At 38.7% G+C, this 19,390-nt stretch overlaps 1 protein-coding gene across 1 annotated transcript; it reads right to left on the bottom strand.

Moving 5' to 3' along the window:
* Positions 1-17,497: 17,497 nt before the first annotated feature.
* On the bottom strand, positions 17,498-18,079 carry LOC127808551 (uncharacterized). The gene has a single exon (XM_052347118.1). The coding sequence runs from the start codon at positions 18,077-18,079 to the stop codon at positions 17,498-17,500; it is 582 nt and encodes a 193-aa protein (XP_052203078.1).
* Between the last annotated feature and the right edge of the window lie 1,311 nt (positions 18,080-19,390).

The following is a 19,390-nucleotide window of genomic DNA, read 5'->3' as shown; positions in this document are numbered from 1 at the left end:
TCATTGTGGTCAAATTGGCCACAATCGCAAAACTTGCTCAAATCCAATAAGTCTGGATGAAAAAAAGGAAGGCAGCAATAAAGATGCAAGAGTGGATCATGTTTGACTCATCTGATACATTTGCTTGTATTGAACCCATATATTTGCTTTTTTCACCAATGTTGTAATAAATATTTAAATATACATTCAAATATTTAAAAACCATGGAGCAGGTATCATTGCAGTATTTAAAAAGAAATTCTTTGGTGATCGATATCGATTCGGACATATCGGTTATCATCACCATTTATGTAAACCGATGAAACAAAATTGTATATGGAATCCGACAATCGGTAACCGACACAATGTATATGGAATCCGATATATTAGCATTAATATCCGATCTATATTAACTGACACATCCATGTCCTAACACTATCGATTTTAAGAGACCGATCTAACAAGGAACATAAGTTTAATTTATAATTAAAAGCCGATATCGGTTATATACCGACATGAACAATTCTGTTATAGGGCATCGGTTCTTATTATCGGTCACGTAACCGACGTACGATAACCGATTACAATGAATGAGGAAGATATCGGTTTGTTTGAATCGATCATCGGCCGATATTTTGCAAACGAATAACCGACGTATGTAAACCGATGAAATAGAATAAAAATGATATCGATAATTTACATTGGTATTTGGTCGATATGTCGTACCGATGTAAATTTAAATTCTCCAATCATATTACAATATTCTAGATGCATTTATAAATTACCTTAAATTTAAATGTTTATTACAATAAGGTAAATTTACAATTATATTACAACTATGTTCAACGAATGATAACAATCATTGCAACTATTCCAATAACCTGTACACAATATGTGTTATGCAAAGAATGTAAATTTACAAATAACTACAAATATAATTGTTCAGTTTTTATTTATCTTATTGTCTGTTTTATCTGCAATCTTGGCTGCAAAATCCCTTGCATCGAATATTGCAAACATATAAAGCTCTCAAGCCATTCGATTTTTTAATTTTGAAGCTTTTGACTGGGTCATTTCTATAATTGGTTTGTTGTGGGCCATTAATTCCATCCACTTCAGAACAAAAATCCCACAATCACCACCCCTGCCAATTATAAGCAAGTTGCAAAAATCAATAGGCATCACAATCAAAACAATTTTAAATAATAAAAATAAATTAATGTTGCTTACCCGGTTTGCTGCGGAGCGTCCTCAATCTTTAATTCCCATTTATCCTTCACAAAAAATCCAGGTTTCAAATCTCCGTATCCATATTTTGTTAGAAGTTTTGGTATCATCTCTACCATATATTGAAACTTCTTTTCATAACCAATGGGTTTGGTAGAGGAGTAAACATGAACACGTTGAGCGCCCAAATCAACCCTAACCAGAACCCAGTGATTTTTATCGATGTTTGCAGGGCAGAGCACGTTATCCGCGTTCAAAAAAGGGTTGGAGTAACCTGTCTCAGCCCAAAAAAATACAACAGAGATGTCGTGATAATCCCACGTCTTCCATTTGCCAGCCTTATAAAGATCCCAATCACTTTTCAAGGCTTGTTGTGTGAGGTCAAAACGATAAATGGTTAATTTCCAAATTAAACAGTTAATTCCATATAAATATTGGTATATATATTGATTTTTGTATAACTTACGGCAAATGTTGTATCAACCAATGTTAACTCTTTATAGTAAGTGTGCGATTCCTTCATTCTCTTGTTAAGCATGTATACGTAGGCGTTCATGTGCTGCAAGGATTTAAACAAAATATCATAAACATATATCGGTTATAAATAAATGATCGTAACAGACATTGAATACTGATATATAAGTACAATACATTATCGGTAACATAAATCGATCATTAACCTATGTATAAATACTGATATATGAATTTCGATAAAGGTTTCATAACCGAAATATACAAGCAATAAAACCGTTGATAACATATATCGGTCATAATCCGATGTATGAATACCGATATATGAATTTCAATAAAGGTGTCATGACCGATATATAATTACCAATACAACCATCGGTAACATATATCGGTCATTAACCGATGTATGAATACCGATATATGAATTTCGATAAAGGTTTAGTAACTGAAATATACATAGCAATACAACCGTCGGTAACATATATCGGTCATAAACCGATGTATGAATACCGATATATGAATTTCGATAAATGTGTCATAACCGATATATAATTACCAATACAACCGTCGGTAACATATATCGGTCATAAACCGATGTATGAATACCGATATATGAATTTCGATAAAGGTGTCATAATCGATATATAATTACCAATACAAATGTCGGTAACGTATATCGATCACACACCGATATATGAATACCGATAGCAGAATTACTATACAATTAGAGAATTACTTACCTCAGATTGGACCCACTTGTCCGGTATGGTGAATGTCTCAAAAAAGTCCTTATTCGTTGAACATCACCTTGCGATTACAGTTGATGTCCGACTATTTGGCTTTTTCATATATTTTTCAAAGGACTCCTAAATAATACCAGTTGGAGCACTTATGTCTAGGGGGCTTAGCTTGTCAAGCTTGGAGGTGTATGTGGGTGGTCCTTTGTCCTCCGTTTCAGCATCGGGCTTCAATATTGATTCAATTTGCCTTTTTTTTTTCTGCCCCTTATGCGTACATATCTTTTTATACGTCTCCTTAATAGGACTTGTTGGACTGACTACTTCTAAGGACACATCCTTCATCTCCTCATTTTTCTCCTTTACATTCTCCGTCTCCTTCTCGTTCTTCACCTTCTCTGTCTCCACATCCTTCCCCACCTCCACCTTCTACAACTCCTCCATCTTCTCCACCTCCTCCACCTTCGGCCCCTCCATTTCCGCCGTGGAGGTGGATAATGCAAATTATATATGATTATTTTTAGGTAACATTGTATTATTTTATGATTTTACCTTGTTATGATATAGGAAATAATAGTGTGCTTCCGGAATCATTTGAAGATAATGAGAAAATTTTCCAAGATAACGAGTGTTCTCTGTTAAATGACGAACTGGTAGGAGAACACAGTGATCTTGTCCCTAAGGTTGAAATGAAATTTAATGACGAGAATGAAATTTATGAATTTTATAAAAGATATGCTTATGATGTGCGGTTTCCAGTAAAAAAAAAATGAATTCAAAGAAGAGTAAGGATGGGGTGGTAAGATATGTGACCTATGCATGTAGTCAAGAATGTAGATGAATTAGTCAAGCTAGCACCCCTCTAAAGCCTCAACCAACTATTTGAATAGGGTGTAAAGCTAAGATCACAGCCGTTTTAGTTATTTTTGGAATATGGTGAATAAGCACAGTCCATCTTGAGCATAACTATGAAACAAGTCCAAGCAAATCTAGGTTGTATCGATGCAATAGGCAATTGAGCGAACATGTGAAGCGACAACTTGAAGTTAATGATATAGCTGGAATTTCACTACATAAAACTTATAACTCAGCTGTTGTTGAGGCTGGTGGGTATGAGAACTTGGAGTTTGTGAAAAAGGATTGTAGAAATTATATTGATAAGGTGAGAAAGTTAAGACTTGGGGAAAGAGATGCTGCAGCTATTCAGGCGTACTTTTCGAAAATGCAAGCCCTTTGTCCAGGTTTTTACTTTAGTGTCGATTTGGACGAAGATTGTCGATTAAAGAATATTTTTTGGGCTGATTCTAAGTGCAGAGAAGCATATAAAGAATTTAACGATTTTGTCACATTTAACATAACATACCTTACTAATAGGTATGACATGCCATTTGCTCCATTCGTTGGAGTAAATCACCATGGACAGTCGACATTTTTTGGATGTGGGCTAGTATCCAATGAGGACACTAAGACTTTGTGTGGCTATTTAGGACATGGCTTTAGTGCATTGAGGATCCAGCTCCCATAGGAATAATTACCAATCAAGATAGGGAAATGTAAAATGCAATTCAGATAGTCTTCCCTAATACAAAGCACAAGTGGTGTTTATGGCATATATTAAAGAAGTTGTCAGAAAAATTTGGGAACCATAGATATAAGGTCTCCATTCTTTCAGCCTTACACGACGTGGTGTATGAATCACAGGGTCCAGAAGAATTCGAACATGGATGGATTTTAATGATTGAAAAGTATGCACTGCATGAGAACAATTGGTTGTCTGAACTCTATAGAGAAAGATCTTGTTGGCTCCCTTGTTTCTTGAAGACTAGTTTTTGGGTTGGGATGTCAACAACACAACAAAGTGAGAGCATGAATGCATTTTTTGATGGTTATGTGCACTTAAAAACCTCGCTTAAACAATTTGTTGAACAATATGAGCGGGCAATGAAGTCTAAAGTTGAAAAGGAATTTCAGACTGACGTTAAGTCATTTTCTCAGATGGTCCCATGTGCCTCGAGATATCCTATGGAGAAACAATTTCAGGAAGTGTACACAATCTCAAAATTCAAGGAGTTTCAGGACGAGTTCACAGGGAAGATGTATTGTGAGGTTTTGTCTATCGAAGAGGGATCGTTCGATATGATACGAGGTCCGCGAAGATATAATATTTGATCAAGGAGTAAAGGAAAAAAAAATTCAATTATTTTTTAGAAAGAGCAATGCGATTTTGTTTGCAGCTGCCACATGTTTGAGTGTAGGGGAATAATTTACAGACATGTTATCACAGTATTGATAAAAAATTGTGTTAGAACAATTCCTGAGAGGTATATCTTAAGGCGATGGAGGAGAGATGTAAGTAGAGCCTACATGAAAGTCAAGATTAATTACAACAGGTGGATCAGTACTCTTAGCCAATTAATATATGATGAACTGTGCAATAAGTTTTTCAAGATTACAAACGTGGTTTCAGATGACGAAGAACGTACTCGAGCAACTATGGAGTGGATGGAATCTCAAATGAATAAACTGAGCATATGTAATGCGAATCCAAGCTATGGTAGTAATAAATATGCTAAGAACATTGTGCAAGAACTAGTTCCTAATTGTGGAGAGGCAGTAACAGTTTCAAGTGCACAAATCTTGGATCCAAGATGCTCGCAAACAAAGGGAGCCCCTAGGAACCTTCGCAAAAAAGGCTCATTGGAAACGAGTTCAAAGAAAGCAAAAGTATGTTTTAATCTATTTTTTACTTACCTGAAAGCAAGATGTAATGCTGGAATTCCCAACTGTAATTGCTATTACTTTTGTTTGATGTTTAGGTGTGATCCTCGAAATCAAAACAAGCCAAGACCTCGGTAGAAAACACTGTTGAAGTCACTCAAGCATTCAATGAAGGTTTATCACAAGAAGCATAGCATCCTTATCTTTTGTTACAGGTTGCTGACTATCAAACATGGAATTCTGCTCACGGACTACATATGGTGCCTACTTTTGGCATTACTCAGCCTTTCATGCCGATGTACGTGCCCTATTTAGAACCCGATGACAACCCACCAGATGTTTGAGGCATTCATTCCAAGTTGAACTCACTTCACTAATTCAATCGAGAAACTCTTCATTCCATGTTCTAGTTTTCTTTTGTCTTCTTATTTTATGTTTCATTATTGCATTTTATTGGTTGTCAAAATATAAGTAAGTAAATTTAGCAGGTTGTAGTGATTCCAGTAGGCAGAATTTGGGTTATTCATTCCAAGTCAAAGGTAAGTATTTTTTGTTTCATTATTGCATTCAATTTGGGTTATCCCTATATTATGGAAATGTAGCTTTTAATAAGGGAGATCCATATATCCCGAAATTGTGCTCATGATGTTACTCTTTATCTTGCAGGTGATTGATATGATAGGTAAGGCCCGAGGCAATGATGTAATTGGGTGTATCTAAACTTCATAGGCCTTGGCCAGTGAATAAAGTCCAACACTATTTATTGGTGGCCCATATAGAAGATGGCCCATCAGCCCTTAACCCTCTATTTGGAGGAGAAATGGGCCTTCGCCCATTTTCTCAAGAAATAGGGGAGCCCAAGCCTAAGTGGTAAGTATTTTGTATTTTGGTTTTTGGTTGCTTAGGTTCCTATGTGGCTTGGTGTCCCCATTCTCGATGTTGCCTAAATGGTGCATGGACTGGCCCATATCTGAGCCTTGAATGCAACCTTTGTGACTGCTATTGTTGCCAATTAACAGGGAGTTTACTTTGTGTTCTAAGTGTCTTTATGCTCGGTATTTATGATTTCGACTATATTGTGCACTAACCCTCTTTGTGTTCTAAGTGTCTTTCTGATTTATGATTGTTGCTTTGTAGTATAGCTCACAAATAGCTTACAACACTTGTAATTAAAACATTTTTGCAGCATTAGCTAAACTATGCGACCCTTCTTCATCGTCTCATGAACGATCATGTCCATACTGGCATTGGTTTTTCATAACTGAAAAATAAATGGTACTAACTGAAAGTGGTTGGTGAAGAATACTGATTTAGATTTTTCTGTTGCTTGTCCTAATCTTTTAGAGAAGCGAAAAGAGCATTATTTATTTTCTTTCTTTCTACTTTCTGTTTCAGCATAAATCTTATACTTTGAATTGAGTAATGGTTGGCTAGATATGCTCTTTTTTTTCCCTCATGGATTTTCTTTTCTTTTCATTTCATTATTTTGTGTCCTTTTTTCTCCTTTATATGGTTACCTTGGCTAAATTGATTTCTAATGAAATGATAAATCTCACAGTTTTAATCTACTTTATCTTTCCAAGCTTTGAATTGTTGGCGTAATAGTCACTTCCTTGTTTTCAATTGTATTACAGTTGTCATGTGATGAGGTGAAGATGAGAGAGGTAAAGGCTTTTGATTTTAATATGCGTCTTCTTTAAACACTAAATGGAGCTACCTATTGTAAACTGCATGATGGCATGGTTATCATTTTTTCTTTTTCTTAATTTTTTTGCTAAATTGATATCATTTATTCTTGACTCGAATACTCTTTCTATTCTGATAAACTTGTGTAATGAAATTTGAAAATTTAGGTTTGAATTGTTTCCCTATTTGGCTTAAATATATTGGTCATTTATGTTATAAGCCACCAAAACTTTCTTGGTTAGTCATAAATCCATATGGATATGCGATTGAAACTAAGAATCGCACTTGGATTTTTCATTTACCTTTTGAGTTAAACCATTCTACTCTTTTAGACTCAATAGGTGTGGGTCTTTTGAAAATAGTTACTTATTACGCTTACATTAGATATTCGTTCAATTGCCCAATTTTGGAATTTTGGTATAGCTCTACATGAATATTATGCACTGATTATTATCACTTGATATTCTATGATACAGTCATATGAAGTGAACTGTAGAGACGTGGAAATTTTTTCAAAAAGTTGGCTTCCAGAAACCACAACCCGCAAAGGAAACAATCTTTTGAAGATCATCATGATGGCTGTGTAGATGACAGCGGCAACAGCAGAGCCATGAAGAAGCAGAAGCAGCCCTAATATTCACAGCCTTCTGTCATGCCCTCCTATTAGAAGTCAATATATTTTTCTTTTGAATATCCGAACACCCTTGTTAGGTTTTGACAAAAGCAGCCTTAATATTTTCTTGTTCATTAGCCTTAATATTTTCTTGTTCATTCATAGTAAACGTTATTAGTTCCTGATTTGTATGAAGAATATGGTATAATATAACTAATATGATTGAATTAGTTTTTGAGCCTATATAAGAAATGAGCCAATTCGTTGCCTTTACCACATCAAATAATAAGAGCATAAAATATCAAAACAACTGTTGCCTTTACCACATCAAAGTCATAACCAATCAATTTGCACATAACAAGCAAAGTTTTACTAAAGCCAAGCAAAGTTTTACTCATCAATTTGCACATAACAAGTAAAGTTTTACTAACATAGATTATCCTTTATATTAAAGCCAAATACCTAAATCTACTATTATCGTTTTTCATCAGCCATATAATCAACAAAAAATAACTCAATCCTAACACTATTAAAACCCTAACAAACTTCATTTATTTCGTCCTATACTCTTGAAACCTTATTTTCAATTGAAAGTTCTCTTCTATTGTACATCTATGGTCTTTTTGAAGCTTCGATATCTTTTCTTCAAGAGCCCTCACTTGTTCTTCAAATAATCTCTCATTTTCTGCTATTTCTGCGATATTGCGTTTTAATGTATCCAACAAAGCTCCGCATAATATTTTCTCACAACTGGTTCGTTCATCATCGATCAATTGAAACCATTTGCAATCATCATCTTGTTCACCAAACCATCCAACAATCAATCTTAAAAAAAATCATTAACAGTTATTTCATTTATAAGATACAAGTTACCTTCTAGAATCGACATCGCAAGAATCTCTTTCCAAGATTATATTTAGTCCATGAAGTATAGCATCAAACAGCACACCATGCTCACACATGATTCCTTGATCCGAGGTTGACGAGTTGATTGAAAATTCACCCATTTCTAAATTAGACGTCATCTTAACTAAAATATTTAAATTTGAAAAAGATTATTTTCGTAAATGATTATTCTATCCTAACATTTATATGCAAAAAAAGTATGTAAAAAACATAGTTAAAGAATACAAATTTATACACAATCAAGTATGCTAAAAAATTACCAATACATTCAAAACTAACTAAAACATAGCATTAATTATTTAGCAAAAACATACATTCAAAACTAACTAAAACATCAATCACATGCATAGTCAAGTTAATTATCATTCACAAAACAAACTAATCCAAAAGGCATATGCATAGTCAATTTTTTATTTTACTTTTATTATACCTGTTGTTGTCAAAATACAACAATTAAAATTTGTGATATGGGGTCTACTCGAGCTCGGTGTCGGGTGAAGTTAGGTTGCTGTAAGAGAGGTCACCTCTCGGCAGTTTGCCGCTAGAATGCTCACCGCAAGAATTTTGCACTAGCCTCTTTCGCCACAAGGTTCCGCCACAAGACTCCACCACTAGCTCTTTCGCCACAAGGCTTCGCCACTGGCTCCCGTCACAAGGTTTCACCACTAACTCTTGTCACAAGGCTTTGCCACTAATTTCGCCGCAAGGATTTGGCTTTGTCGCTAGGTTCACCACAAAGATTTCACTTCGCCGCTAGTTTCACCACAAGGATTTGACTCTGTTAATGCTCAGAAAATGGGTTAGAAGACTTGTGGGAATCTTCCCTAGCGAAGACCCTCCGATGCTAAAGTCATACTCGAATCTCAATGTCTATTCACGAAAACGGTAAAAATGCATTCAAAATGTTTAAATTTTATTGAAGTTGGAAGTCCCTTCATTGTCTTGTAGCTGGGTATTTATAGGGCATGACTTTTAAGGATGGCTAGTGTTGACACGTGTCGACCACTGAATGGGTTAATATTTAGCAAAAGGAAAAAAAAATGGGGCAATTTCCACGGAGCTGCCGTGAGGCCGCTTGCGGCAAGCTGCCGCAAGGCTAGTCCTCGCGGCCAGCCCAGCCCGCGGTAGGCTGCCATGGGGAAGGCCCTTGCGGCCTGCTCGTGGCTAGCCTGACCGCGAGGCTGGCCCTTACGCCAGCTAGCCTCTAGTAGCCAGCAACTCGCGGCCAGCACCTATTGGCCGCGAGATTTATCCTACCGTAAGGCCAGCTAGCGACCGCGAGCTTAGCCTTTTGCGGCCAGCATTTTTCCTCGAAAGGGATTTTCTTTTTTTATTTATTTAAAAATCCCTCACTTTCTCCTACCAATTTTTCATGGCACAACAATTACCTCTCACTCTTTTGTTTTGTCCTTAGACAAAATTGAAAAGTAAAAATATCGGCTAAGGAGTCGGGTCTAACTCCTAGACTCGATCAAGGGTTCCAAAATACCCAAATATCTTACTTCGACCGGGGGCTGGAATACCAAATTACCTCTGGGCAACCATGCCCTCGATAGATAAGTTCCACTGCAGAATTCTTGTCGGGTGTCCGAGCTTGCCGGGAGGCCTAGGCGTTGGATCAACCAAGGAGTCGAGTCTAGCTTGGGAGCATAGTACTGGACTCAGTCAAGGGATCCCGACGAGCCTACAGGCACAGTCTTCAGAGCATCCAGTGATCCCAGGATGGATCATTGTGTTCTCCATGTCTGTCTTTAGGGGTTAGTTTACCTTAGGGAATCTGGGTTTGGCTAGTGGTTCAGCGCGAGATTCCTACCAGACATCCAGGTTTGCCGGGAGATCTAAGTGCCAGATCAATCAAGTAGTTGGGTCTAGCAAAAAAAGGCATGGTACCCAACTCGAACGAGAGATCCGGGTGAGTCTGCGGGTATAAGCATCGGATGTTTTAGTAATCTCGGGCCAACTGTGGTCACCAGCACCAGATTACGACTGGGTGGCTCAACTCCGATAAGCGGGGTCATAGCAGAACCGTCATAGGGTTGTTATCTCTCCATGCCTTCCTTAGGCCAGTCTATCTCTGGGGATCTGAGTTTGCCCAGTGGTCCGACGCGGGATTCCTATCAGCCATCCAAGTTTGTCAGGAGACCTAGGCGCCAGATCAAGCAATGAGTTGGGTCTAGCCAAAAAAGCATAGCACCGAACTCAAATGAGGGATCTAGGTGAGTCTGCGGGCATAGGCATCGGATGTTCTGGTAATCCCGGGCCAACCCATGGTCATCGGCATCAGATTGCCACTAGGCGACTTGACCTTAGGGAGTGGGTTTATGCTAGAGTTATCATGTAATCACTTCACTTCTTTTCCGCCTTCCTAGGGCCAGTCTACCTCAGAAAATCTGGGTTTGGCCAGTGGTTTAGCGCGGGATTTCTACCAGACATTCTAGTTTGCTGGGAGAACTAGGCGCCATATCTATCAAGGAGTTGGGTCTAGCCCAAAAAGGCATATCATCAAACTCAAACGAGGGATCTGGGTGAGTCTGCGGGCATAGGCATCGGATGTTCTGATAATCCCAGGCCAACCCATGGTCATCAACACCAGATATCCACTAGGCGACTTGACCTTCGGGAGCAAGCTGTGCTTGAGTCGCCATACCTGCATGACACATACAAATAATCTGGGCCCATGGAGATTTTACGTGGTTCGACTAATAGTTTTGCCTACTCTACGGGAATACAGGGGGTATATTCTTTTATTTATCGAGGGATGTTATTACAATGGAAAATTAAAGACAATTCTAGCCTCCAACCGGATCGAGTAACGCTTCCAATGATAAGCTTAACTCTACGTTTCGTGCTTCGTCCCTAAAGTTGGGAAGTACCTCTCGAGGTGCACCGTGTTCCAAGCTTTTCCTATTACCTCACCTTGTAGTGTCGATAGTGTGCACATATTGGGGCCTAACATCTTCTGAATTTTGTAAGGTCCTTCGCCCTTCGGGCTGGGTTTCCCTTCATCTTTTATTACCCTTCCCTGTGTCCAAAATTTCCATTTGGATGACAAATTGTTCTGCTCGGTCGAACAAGTCAGTCACAGAATTTGGCTCAGATAAGGCTAATGATCTTCTAAGCGGGGCGTATGTAGTTCCGCTTAGCAGGGCTGATGTTGCCAATCCGAATAGGAGATCCTTTACTTCCTGCATCGCAGCTTTGAACCGTTCGATTTATTGTTTTAGGGATTCATTCAGCTTTTGCTGCAAGATCATTAGATATATTGCACTTTTCTTCTTCGGGAGATAGACAAATAATGTATTTAGGAATTCTTTCTTCAATTGTTCGAATGATCATATATATCCTGCTGATAATTCAGTGAACCACTGCTACGTTTATCCTGTTAGGGAGAGCGGGAAAGTCCTGCACCTAGTGACCTCATTCCATCCATGTAACACGACCACTATGACAAAACGTTGTAAGTGCTTCTCAGGGTCCTCCCTTCCTGAGTATATCGAAAGATGTAGCAGTTCGAACCCTGGTTGCACTGGTTACCTTTAGACTTTATCTGATAGAGGGAACCCTTTCGGGGGAGTTACATTTGGAACCATCATCACATGTTTCTACTCCAACACTTCTTCTGTGAGGCGTTTGATGTCAGACACGCTAAGTGTTTCATATTTTGCTTCATTTTGGCAAAGAAATGGGTCATAAGGGACTCCTGAGTAGGTGTTTTTTGTTGTCTCTATACGTGGGAGCTTTTCTTGCCCTCATGCTATTTTTCCTTCTCGAGTCTGTTACTTCCGGGACTTGGCTATTTAGCCCTGGAGTTGTGATTCTTATCCCCTGCCGAGGGCCCATTTGAGGGTTGTCTTAGGATCTCCAATGTTCTCCCCTCGTATCGATTTGTCCCATGTGGGGAATGTGAATGTCCAGCATTAGTTCACGTAACAAAGTAGTGACTTCTTGTAGTTTTCTCATATTCTCCTCATTATTCATCATGAGTTCATCATTCTGTTGTTTCAGCTCCTCAAAATTCTTCCGCAATAGTTCATAATCTGAGAGTAAGACTGTGGGTGGAGCTATTCTTGAAGTTTCCACGAGGTTTCCATTTGAAATTGAAGACTTCCCAAATGAGTGTTGTTCCTGACTAGCGGGTGCTGCATGTGGGACTTGCTTTTCTCGCCTTGTTGCATATCTCCTCAATCTAGGTACGTGTGCTTTTCCTTGCTCTGAACGTTTCATACCCCTTAGTCTGGTGATATGGTTACATTCGAGCACATGAAAGTTCCCGGAATGCACTTCGTTGTTAGGGTGATCTACTGAAAATTCTGGAACTATAAAGTGCACCTGATAGGGCCCCTTCGTGGCTTCCATCCTAGTACGAGCACTCCTTCGGGTAGGGTCAGGCGGGTTTGCCCAATCGGCTGATCTTATCCCTCTCGGCATCTTATGTTAAGATTGATTTTTTTGTGCGTTTCCCATAGATGGCGCTAAATTGTGTTTGCCAAAATACAATAATTAAAATTTATGATGTGGGGTCTACTCAAGCTCGGTGCCAGGTGAAGTTAGGGAGTTTGTTGGCATTGATAGTGAGAGTGAGAGCAGATTCAAGTACCTATTTATAGCAATTGGTGCATGTCTTGCCGGATTTCGTAGCCAAATGCGGCCCGTAATTGCAGTTGATACTTGCTTTCTCAAGGGTAATTATCTTGGTAGTTTGTTTGTTGCCACATGCAAAGACGGTAACAACAATGTATATCCTATAGCATGGGGAGTAGGAGATTCCGAGAATGATGCATCATGAGAATGGTTCTTCACTAATTTGCGATCAGCAATTGGCCATGAGATACCTGATTTTGTATTTGTGTCTGACAGGCATAAAAGCATCAGTAAGGCGATACTGACGGTTTTCTCTAATGCATTACACATACATTGTATATATCACATTGGCCAGAACGTTAAGGCTAAATTCAAGCATGAAAATGTGCATGCTTTGTTCTACAAAGCAGTGAAGGCTTATCGAGAATCAGAATTCCATGAAATTTTTAACGAGCTCGAGCGATATGATCCAGCCATCGGAACCTATCTTAGAGAGGCCGGCTTCAGTCATTGGGCACGTGCCTATTCGGATGGGAAGCGGTTTGATATAATGAAGACAAACATTGCAGAATGCCTCAATGCAGCTTTGGCGGATGCACGTAAATTGCCTATTGTAACATCCCGTTCGAGCGATAGGAAGGACCGAAACAACTTATCCTGATGGGCCTACACGAACTTCCCAGGAGGGTCACATATCCCTGGATTACCACAGGTTAAGCACGCTTAATTTGGGAGCTCTTTGCCAACATTCAGCCCAAAAGGTATCCAGCTGGTGTTGTTTCCTTTCTTACACTATCCTCGATATATACTAACTTCTCTGGGCTCTCGGGGTATTACATTCTCCCCCCCTTAAGCACATGACGTCCCCGTCATGAGACCTTACAACCAGTCCCAGATCTCCCCCCTTGCATGGCCGATGTGGGATTTGCCTAAGGTGCCTACACACACCCCCCATAGGGGCCTCACGCCCCCTTCGGGACTCAACCTCCTCGCTGAGGTTTGCCCCACCACCGCGCTCAGAGGCTCAGGGGTCGGCTCTGATACCATTTGTAACATCCCGTTCGAGCGATAGGAAGAACCGGAACAACTTATCCTGATGGGCCTACACGAACTTCCCAGGGGGGTCACCCATCCCTGGATTACCCCAGGTTAAGCGCGCTTAACTTGGGAGTTCTTTGCCAACATTCAGCCCAAAAGGTATCCAGCTGGTGTTGTTTCCTTTCTTACACTATCCTCGATATATACTAACTTCTTTGAACTCTCGGGGTATTACACCTATTCAATGTTTGATGGAGTATATTAGGAATATGCTGCAACAATGCTTTTATGAGAGACGGGGTCATGCTAGTCAAATGGGTGGACATCTCACATCTTGGGCTGAAGGAAAAATAGCCAAAAGATTTGCATTATCCCAATATTGGCTGTCAGAACCGATTGATATGTATAGATTCAATGTTAAATATGGTAACTCCGGTGGCATAGTAGACTTGAAGGCGAAAACTTGCACATGTCGGGTGTTTGATTTCGACAAATTGCCATGTGGACATGCCCTGGCTGCTGCACGTTCACGTAATATTGACCCATACACTTTGTCGTCTGCATACTACCAAACAGAGGCTCTGTTGTGTGCCTATGCCGATCCGATTATGCGGTGGGCAATCAGGCCGATTGGATCGTACCGGACGAAAGTGCATCTGTTAACCCATGTGGAAGACGCAAGACATGTCGAATTCCTTCAGCCGGTGAAGAGAAGAAGAGGGTAAAATGTTGTCATTGTGGTCAAATTGGCCACAATCGCAAAACTTGCTCAAATCCAATAAGTCTGGATGAAAAAAAGGAAGGCAGCAATAAAGATGCAAGAGTGGATCATGTTTGACTCATCTGATACATTTGCTTGTATTGAACCCATATATTTGCTTCTTTCACCAATGTTATAATAAATATTTAAATATACATTCAAATATTTAAAAACCATGGAGCAGGTATCATTGCAGTATTTAAAAAGAAATTCTTTGATGATCGATATCAATTCGGACATATCGGTTATCATCATCATTTATGTAAACCGATGAAACAAAATTGTATATGGAATCCGACAATCGGTAACTGACACAATGTATATGGAATCCGATATATTAGCATTAATATCCGATCTATATTAACCGACACATCCATGTCCTAACACTATCGATTTTAAGAGACCGATCTAACAAGGAACACTAGTTTAATTTATAATTAAAAACCGATATCGGTTATATACTGACATGCAAAATTATGTAATAGGGTATCAGTTTTTATGTATCGGTCAGGTAACCGACGTACGATAACCGATTACGATGAATGAGGAGGATATCGGTTTGTTTGAATCGATCATCGGCCGATATTTTGCAAACGAATAACCTTTGTATTAGGATATCGGTGCATATAACCGACGTATGTAAATCGATGAAATAGAATAAAAAGATATCGGTAATTTATATCGGTATTTGGTCGATATGTTGTATCGATATTGGTATAGATGTTTATTACATACTTTGGTTTCATAACCGATATCAGTACATGTATATTTAAATTCTCCAATCATATTAAAATAATCTAGATTCATTTATAATTTATATTAAATTTAAATTTTTATTACAATAAGGTAAATTTACAGTTATAATACAACTATGTTCAACGAGTGACAACAATCATTGCAACTATTCCAATAACTTGTACACAATATGTACTATGCAAAGAATATAAATTTAGAAATAAGTACAAATATAATTGTTCAGTTTTTATTTCTCTTTTTGTCTGTTTTATCTGCAATCTTGGCTGTAAAATCCCTTGCATCCAATATTGCAAACGTATAAACCTCCCAAGCCATTCGAGTTCTGAATTTTGAAGCTTTTGATTGGGTCATTTTTACAATTGGTTTGTTGTGGGCCATTAATTCCATCCACTTAAGAACAAAAATCCCACAATCACCATCCTTGCCAATTGTAATCAAGTTGCAAAAATCAATAGGCATCACAATCAAAACAATTTTAAATAATAAAAATAAATTAACGTTGCTTACCCAGTTTGCTGCGGAGCGTCCTCAATCTTTAATTCCCATTTATCCTTCATAATAAATCCAAGTTTCAAATCTCCGTATCCACATTTTGTTAGAAGTTTTGGTATCATCTCTACCATATATTGAAACTTCTTTTCATAACCAATGGGTTTGGTAGAGGAGTAAACATGAACACGTTGAGCGCCCAAATCAACCCTAACCAGAACCCAGTGATTATTATCGATGTTTGCAGGGCAGAGCATGTTATCCGCGTTCAAAAAAGGGTTGAAGTAACCTGTCTCAGCCCAAAAAAATACAACAGGGATGTCGTGATCATCCCACGTCTTCCATTTGCCAGCCTTATAAAGATCCCAATCACTTTTCAAGGCTTGCTGTGTGAGGTCAAAATGATAAATGATTAATTTCCAAAATAAACAGTTAATTCCATATAAATATTGGGATATATATTGATTTTTGTATAACTTATGGCAAATGTTGTATCAACCAATGTTAACTCTTTATTGTAAGTATGCGATTCCTTCATTCTCTTGTTAAGCATGTACACGTAGGAATCCATGTGCTGCAAGGATTTAAACAAAATATCATAAACACATATCGGTTATAAATAAATGATCGTAACAGATATTGAATACTGATATATAAGTATAATACATTATCGGTAACATAAATCGGTCATTAACCGATATATAAATACCGATATATGAATGTCGATAAAGGTTTCATAACCGATATATACATAGCAATACAACCGTCGGTAACATATATCGGTCATTAACCGATGTATGAATACCGATATATGAATTTCGATAAAGGTATCATAACCGATATATACATAGCAATACAACCGTCGGTAACATATATCAGTCATTAACCGATGTATGAATACCGATATATGAATTTCGATAAATGTGTCATAACCGATATATACATAGCAATACAACCGTCGGTAACATATATCGATCACACATCGATACATGAATATCGATATATGAATACCAATAGCAGAATTACTATACAATTAGAGAATTACTTACCTCAGATTGGAGCCACTTGTTCAGTGTGGTGAATGTCTCAAAAAAGTCCTTATTCATTGAACAGCAGCTTGCGATTGTAGTTGATATCCGACTATTTGGCTTTTTCATATATTTTTCAAAGGACTCCCAAATAATACCAGTTGGAGCACTTATGTCTAGAGGACTCAGCTTATCAAGCTTGGAGGTGTATGTGGGTGGTCATTTGTCCTCCGTTTCAGCATCAAGCTTCAATATTGATTCAATTAGCCTTTTTCTTTTCTGCCCTTTCTGCATACGTCCCTTTTTATACGTCGCCTTAATAAGACTTGTTGGACTGACTACTTATAAGGACACATCCGTCATACCTTCCTTTTTCTCCTCTACATTTTTCGTCTCCTTCTTCTCATTCTTCACCTTCTCCGTCTCCACATCCTTCCCCACCTCCACCTTATCCCCCTCCTCCACCTTCGGCCCCTCCATTTCTAGCCCCGCCTCCACATCCTTCCCCTCATCCACCTTCTCCACCTTCGTCCCCTCCATTTCCAGCCCCGCCTCCACCTTCTTCACATTCGTCCCCTCCATTTCCAGCCCTGCCTCCACCTTCTCCAACTCCTCCACCTTCGTCCCCTCTATTTCCAGCCCGCCTCCATATCCTTCCCCCCTCCACCTTCTCCAACTCCTCCACCTTCGGCCCTTCCATGACCATCCCTACCTTCACATTCTTCCCCACCTCCGCCGTCTTCCCCTCATCCACCTTCTCCACCTCCATTTCATTCCCCTCCCCATCCCCATTATTCCTCTCCCCCATAATCTCCACCTTCCCCCAAATTATTTTTAATAAATCCATAATGTTACCTATATCCCTCTTCACCTCCATCTTCATCATTCCAGTCTCTCTATTCACCTCCATTTTCATCATTCCGATCTCCATTTTCAAATCCTGAACTTCCCTACTAATTTCCCCAACTTCATTCTTTATACATTGTAAATAGTTCTTTAAAGTTTTTATTTTCTTCGGCTCCACATGCATTTTCTTTGATTCACCACTTCGTTCTTCTTTTTCTTCTGCTTCAACCACATTTTCACCCATTCCTTCTCCTTCAACGATATTTTCTCCTTCTTCTTCTTCTTCAGCTTCATCTTCTTCTTCTTCAACCTCCACATCATGTGCGTTGTAAAAATAATCTACACGCAAGATCTCTTCTGTTGGCACCATATGGATAACATTTTTTTTAAAAATTCCAAGCTCCGTAATTTCTTCTTGGGAGATCTTCGAAGGATAAAGTTTCCATTTCTTTATTCTTGGAGCTTGAGGGCCTTCTCTTATTCTTTTCACAATTTTCAGGTCAACCAAATGTGGCATGACCTCAAACAAAAAGATTTGCAATTGAAAAAAAAAGAACGATTTAAATTAGACACATCGGTTATAAATATCGGTTAATAACATACATATCGGTTAAATAAATTGAGCAATTACCGATATTGAATAACCGATATCCACATTTGTATCGGTTAGTCCACATCGATTCTCGACAGCATATACATAAATATTATAAATATCGATTAACCAAGGACATTGGTTAAAAGAATCGGACAATTACAGATATAGTATAACCGGTATCTACCTTCATATCGGTTAGTACACATCGGTGTTCCACCGATATATCGGTTAGTCCACGTCGGTTAATAACAGACATATCGGTTCATATCATTGGAACAACAACGACACTAAATTTCTATATCTCTATATCACATAATAAATCAATACCTGTATGGTAAGTGGGAAACCTCCAATGGAATACGTCTTCTTCTTAGCGTTCTGTTTGAACTCATTCAATATGTCTTTTCTGGCACTCTCTGTAGTTGTGATAAAGGAGTCAGTTGCCCAAGGGAATCGGTTCAACTCATCCCAATGAGTGGCCAGGTGAAAATACCTGATATCCACCTTCGTGGCATGAGCCTTGGAATTTATTTCCCACATCATCATCAGATATGACATGGATAAGAGCTCGTCATCAGAACACTCCACCTTTTCGCTAACAATATTCTGATGAAACACCTTAATTAAGCTCGACCCTGAAACCCCAGTCTTTAGGTTGTAATCGGGGAAAAACCTGGCAAATATTTGTGGGGGCTCCTTCAATATGATTTTTTGCTTCGCTGCTTCACTCTTGCCAAACTTCAACCCCGTGATCAGCGCAAACTCCTCCCTCCCAAATTTTATTTCCTTACCTCTGACCCTGAAGAACAATGATCCTTCCTCGTCTGTCTTTTGCAACAGGCTTAACGATAGCCTGTGGACTAACTGAATGCTCCAAGTTATTCCATGTACCCCATATATAATCTGGCCAAAAGCAGATGCCTTAAAATGTTCCTCCAGGCGAGGATTTTGCTTCAGTAT

The sequence above is a fragment of the Diospyros lotus genome, chromosome 8, assembly GCF_014633365.1.
Source record: "Diospyros lotus cultivar Yz01 chromosome 8, ASM1463336v1, whole genome shotgun sequence".
Classification (NCBI taxonomy): Eukaryota; Viridiplantae; Streptophyta; class Magnoliopsida; order Ericales; family Ebenaceae; genus Diospyros; species Diospyros lotus.
Note: the sequence above shows the minus strand (reverse complement) of the source record. Positions and strands in the feature narration are given on the sequence as shown.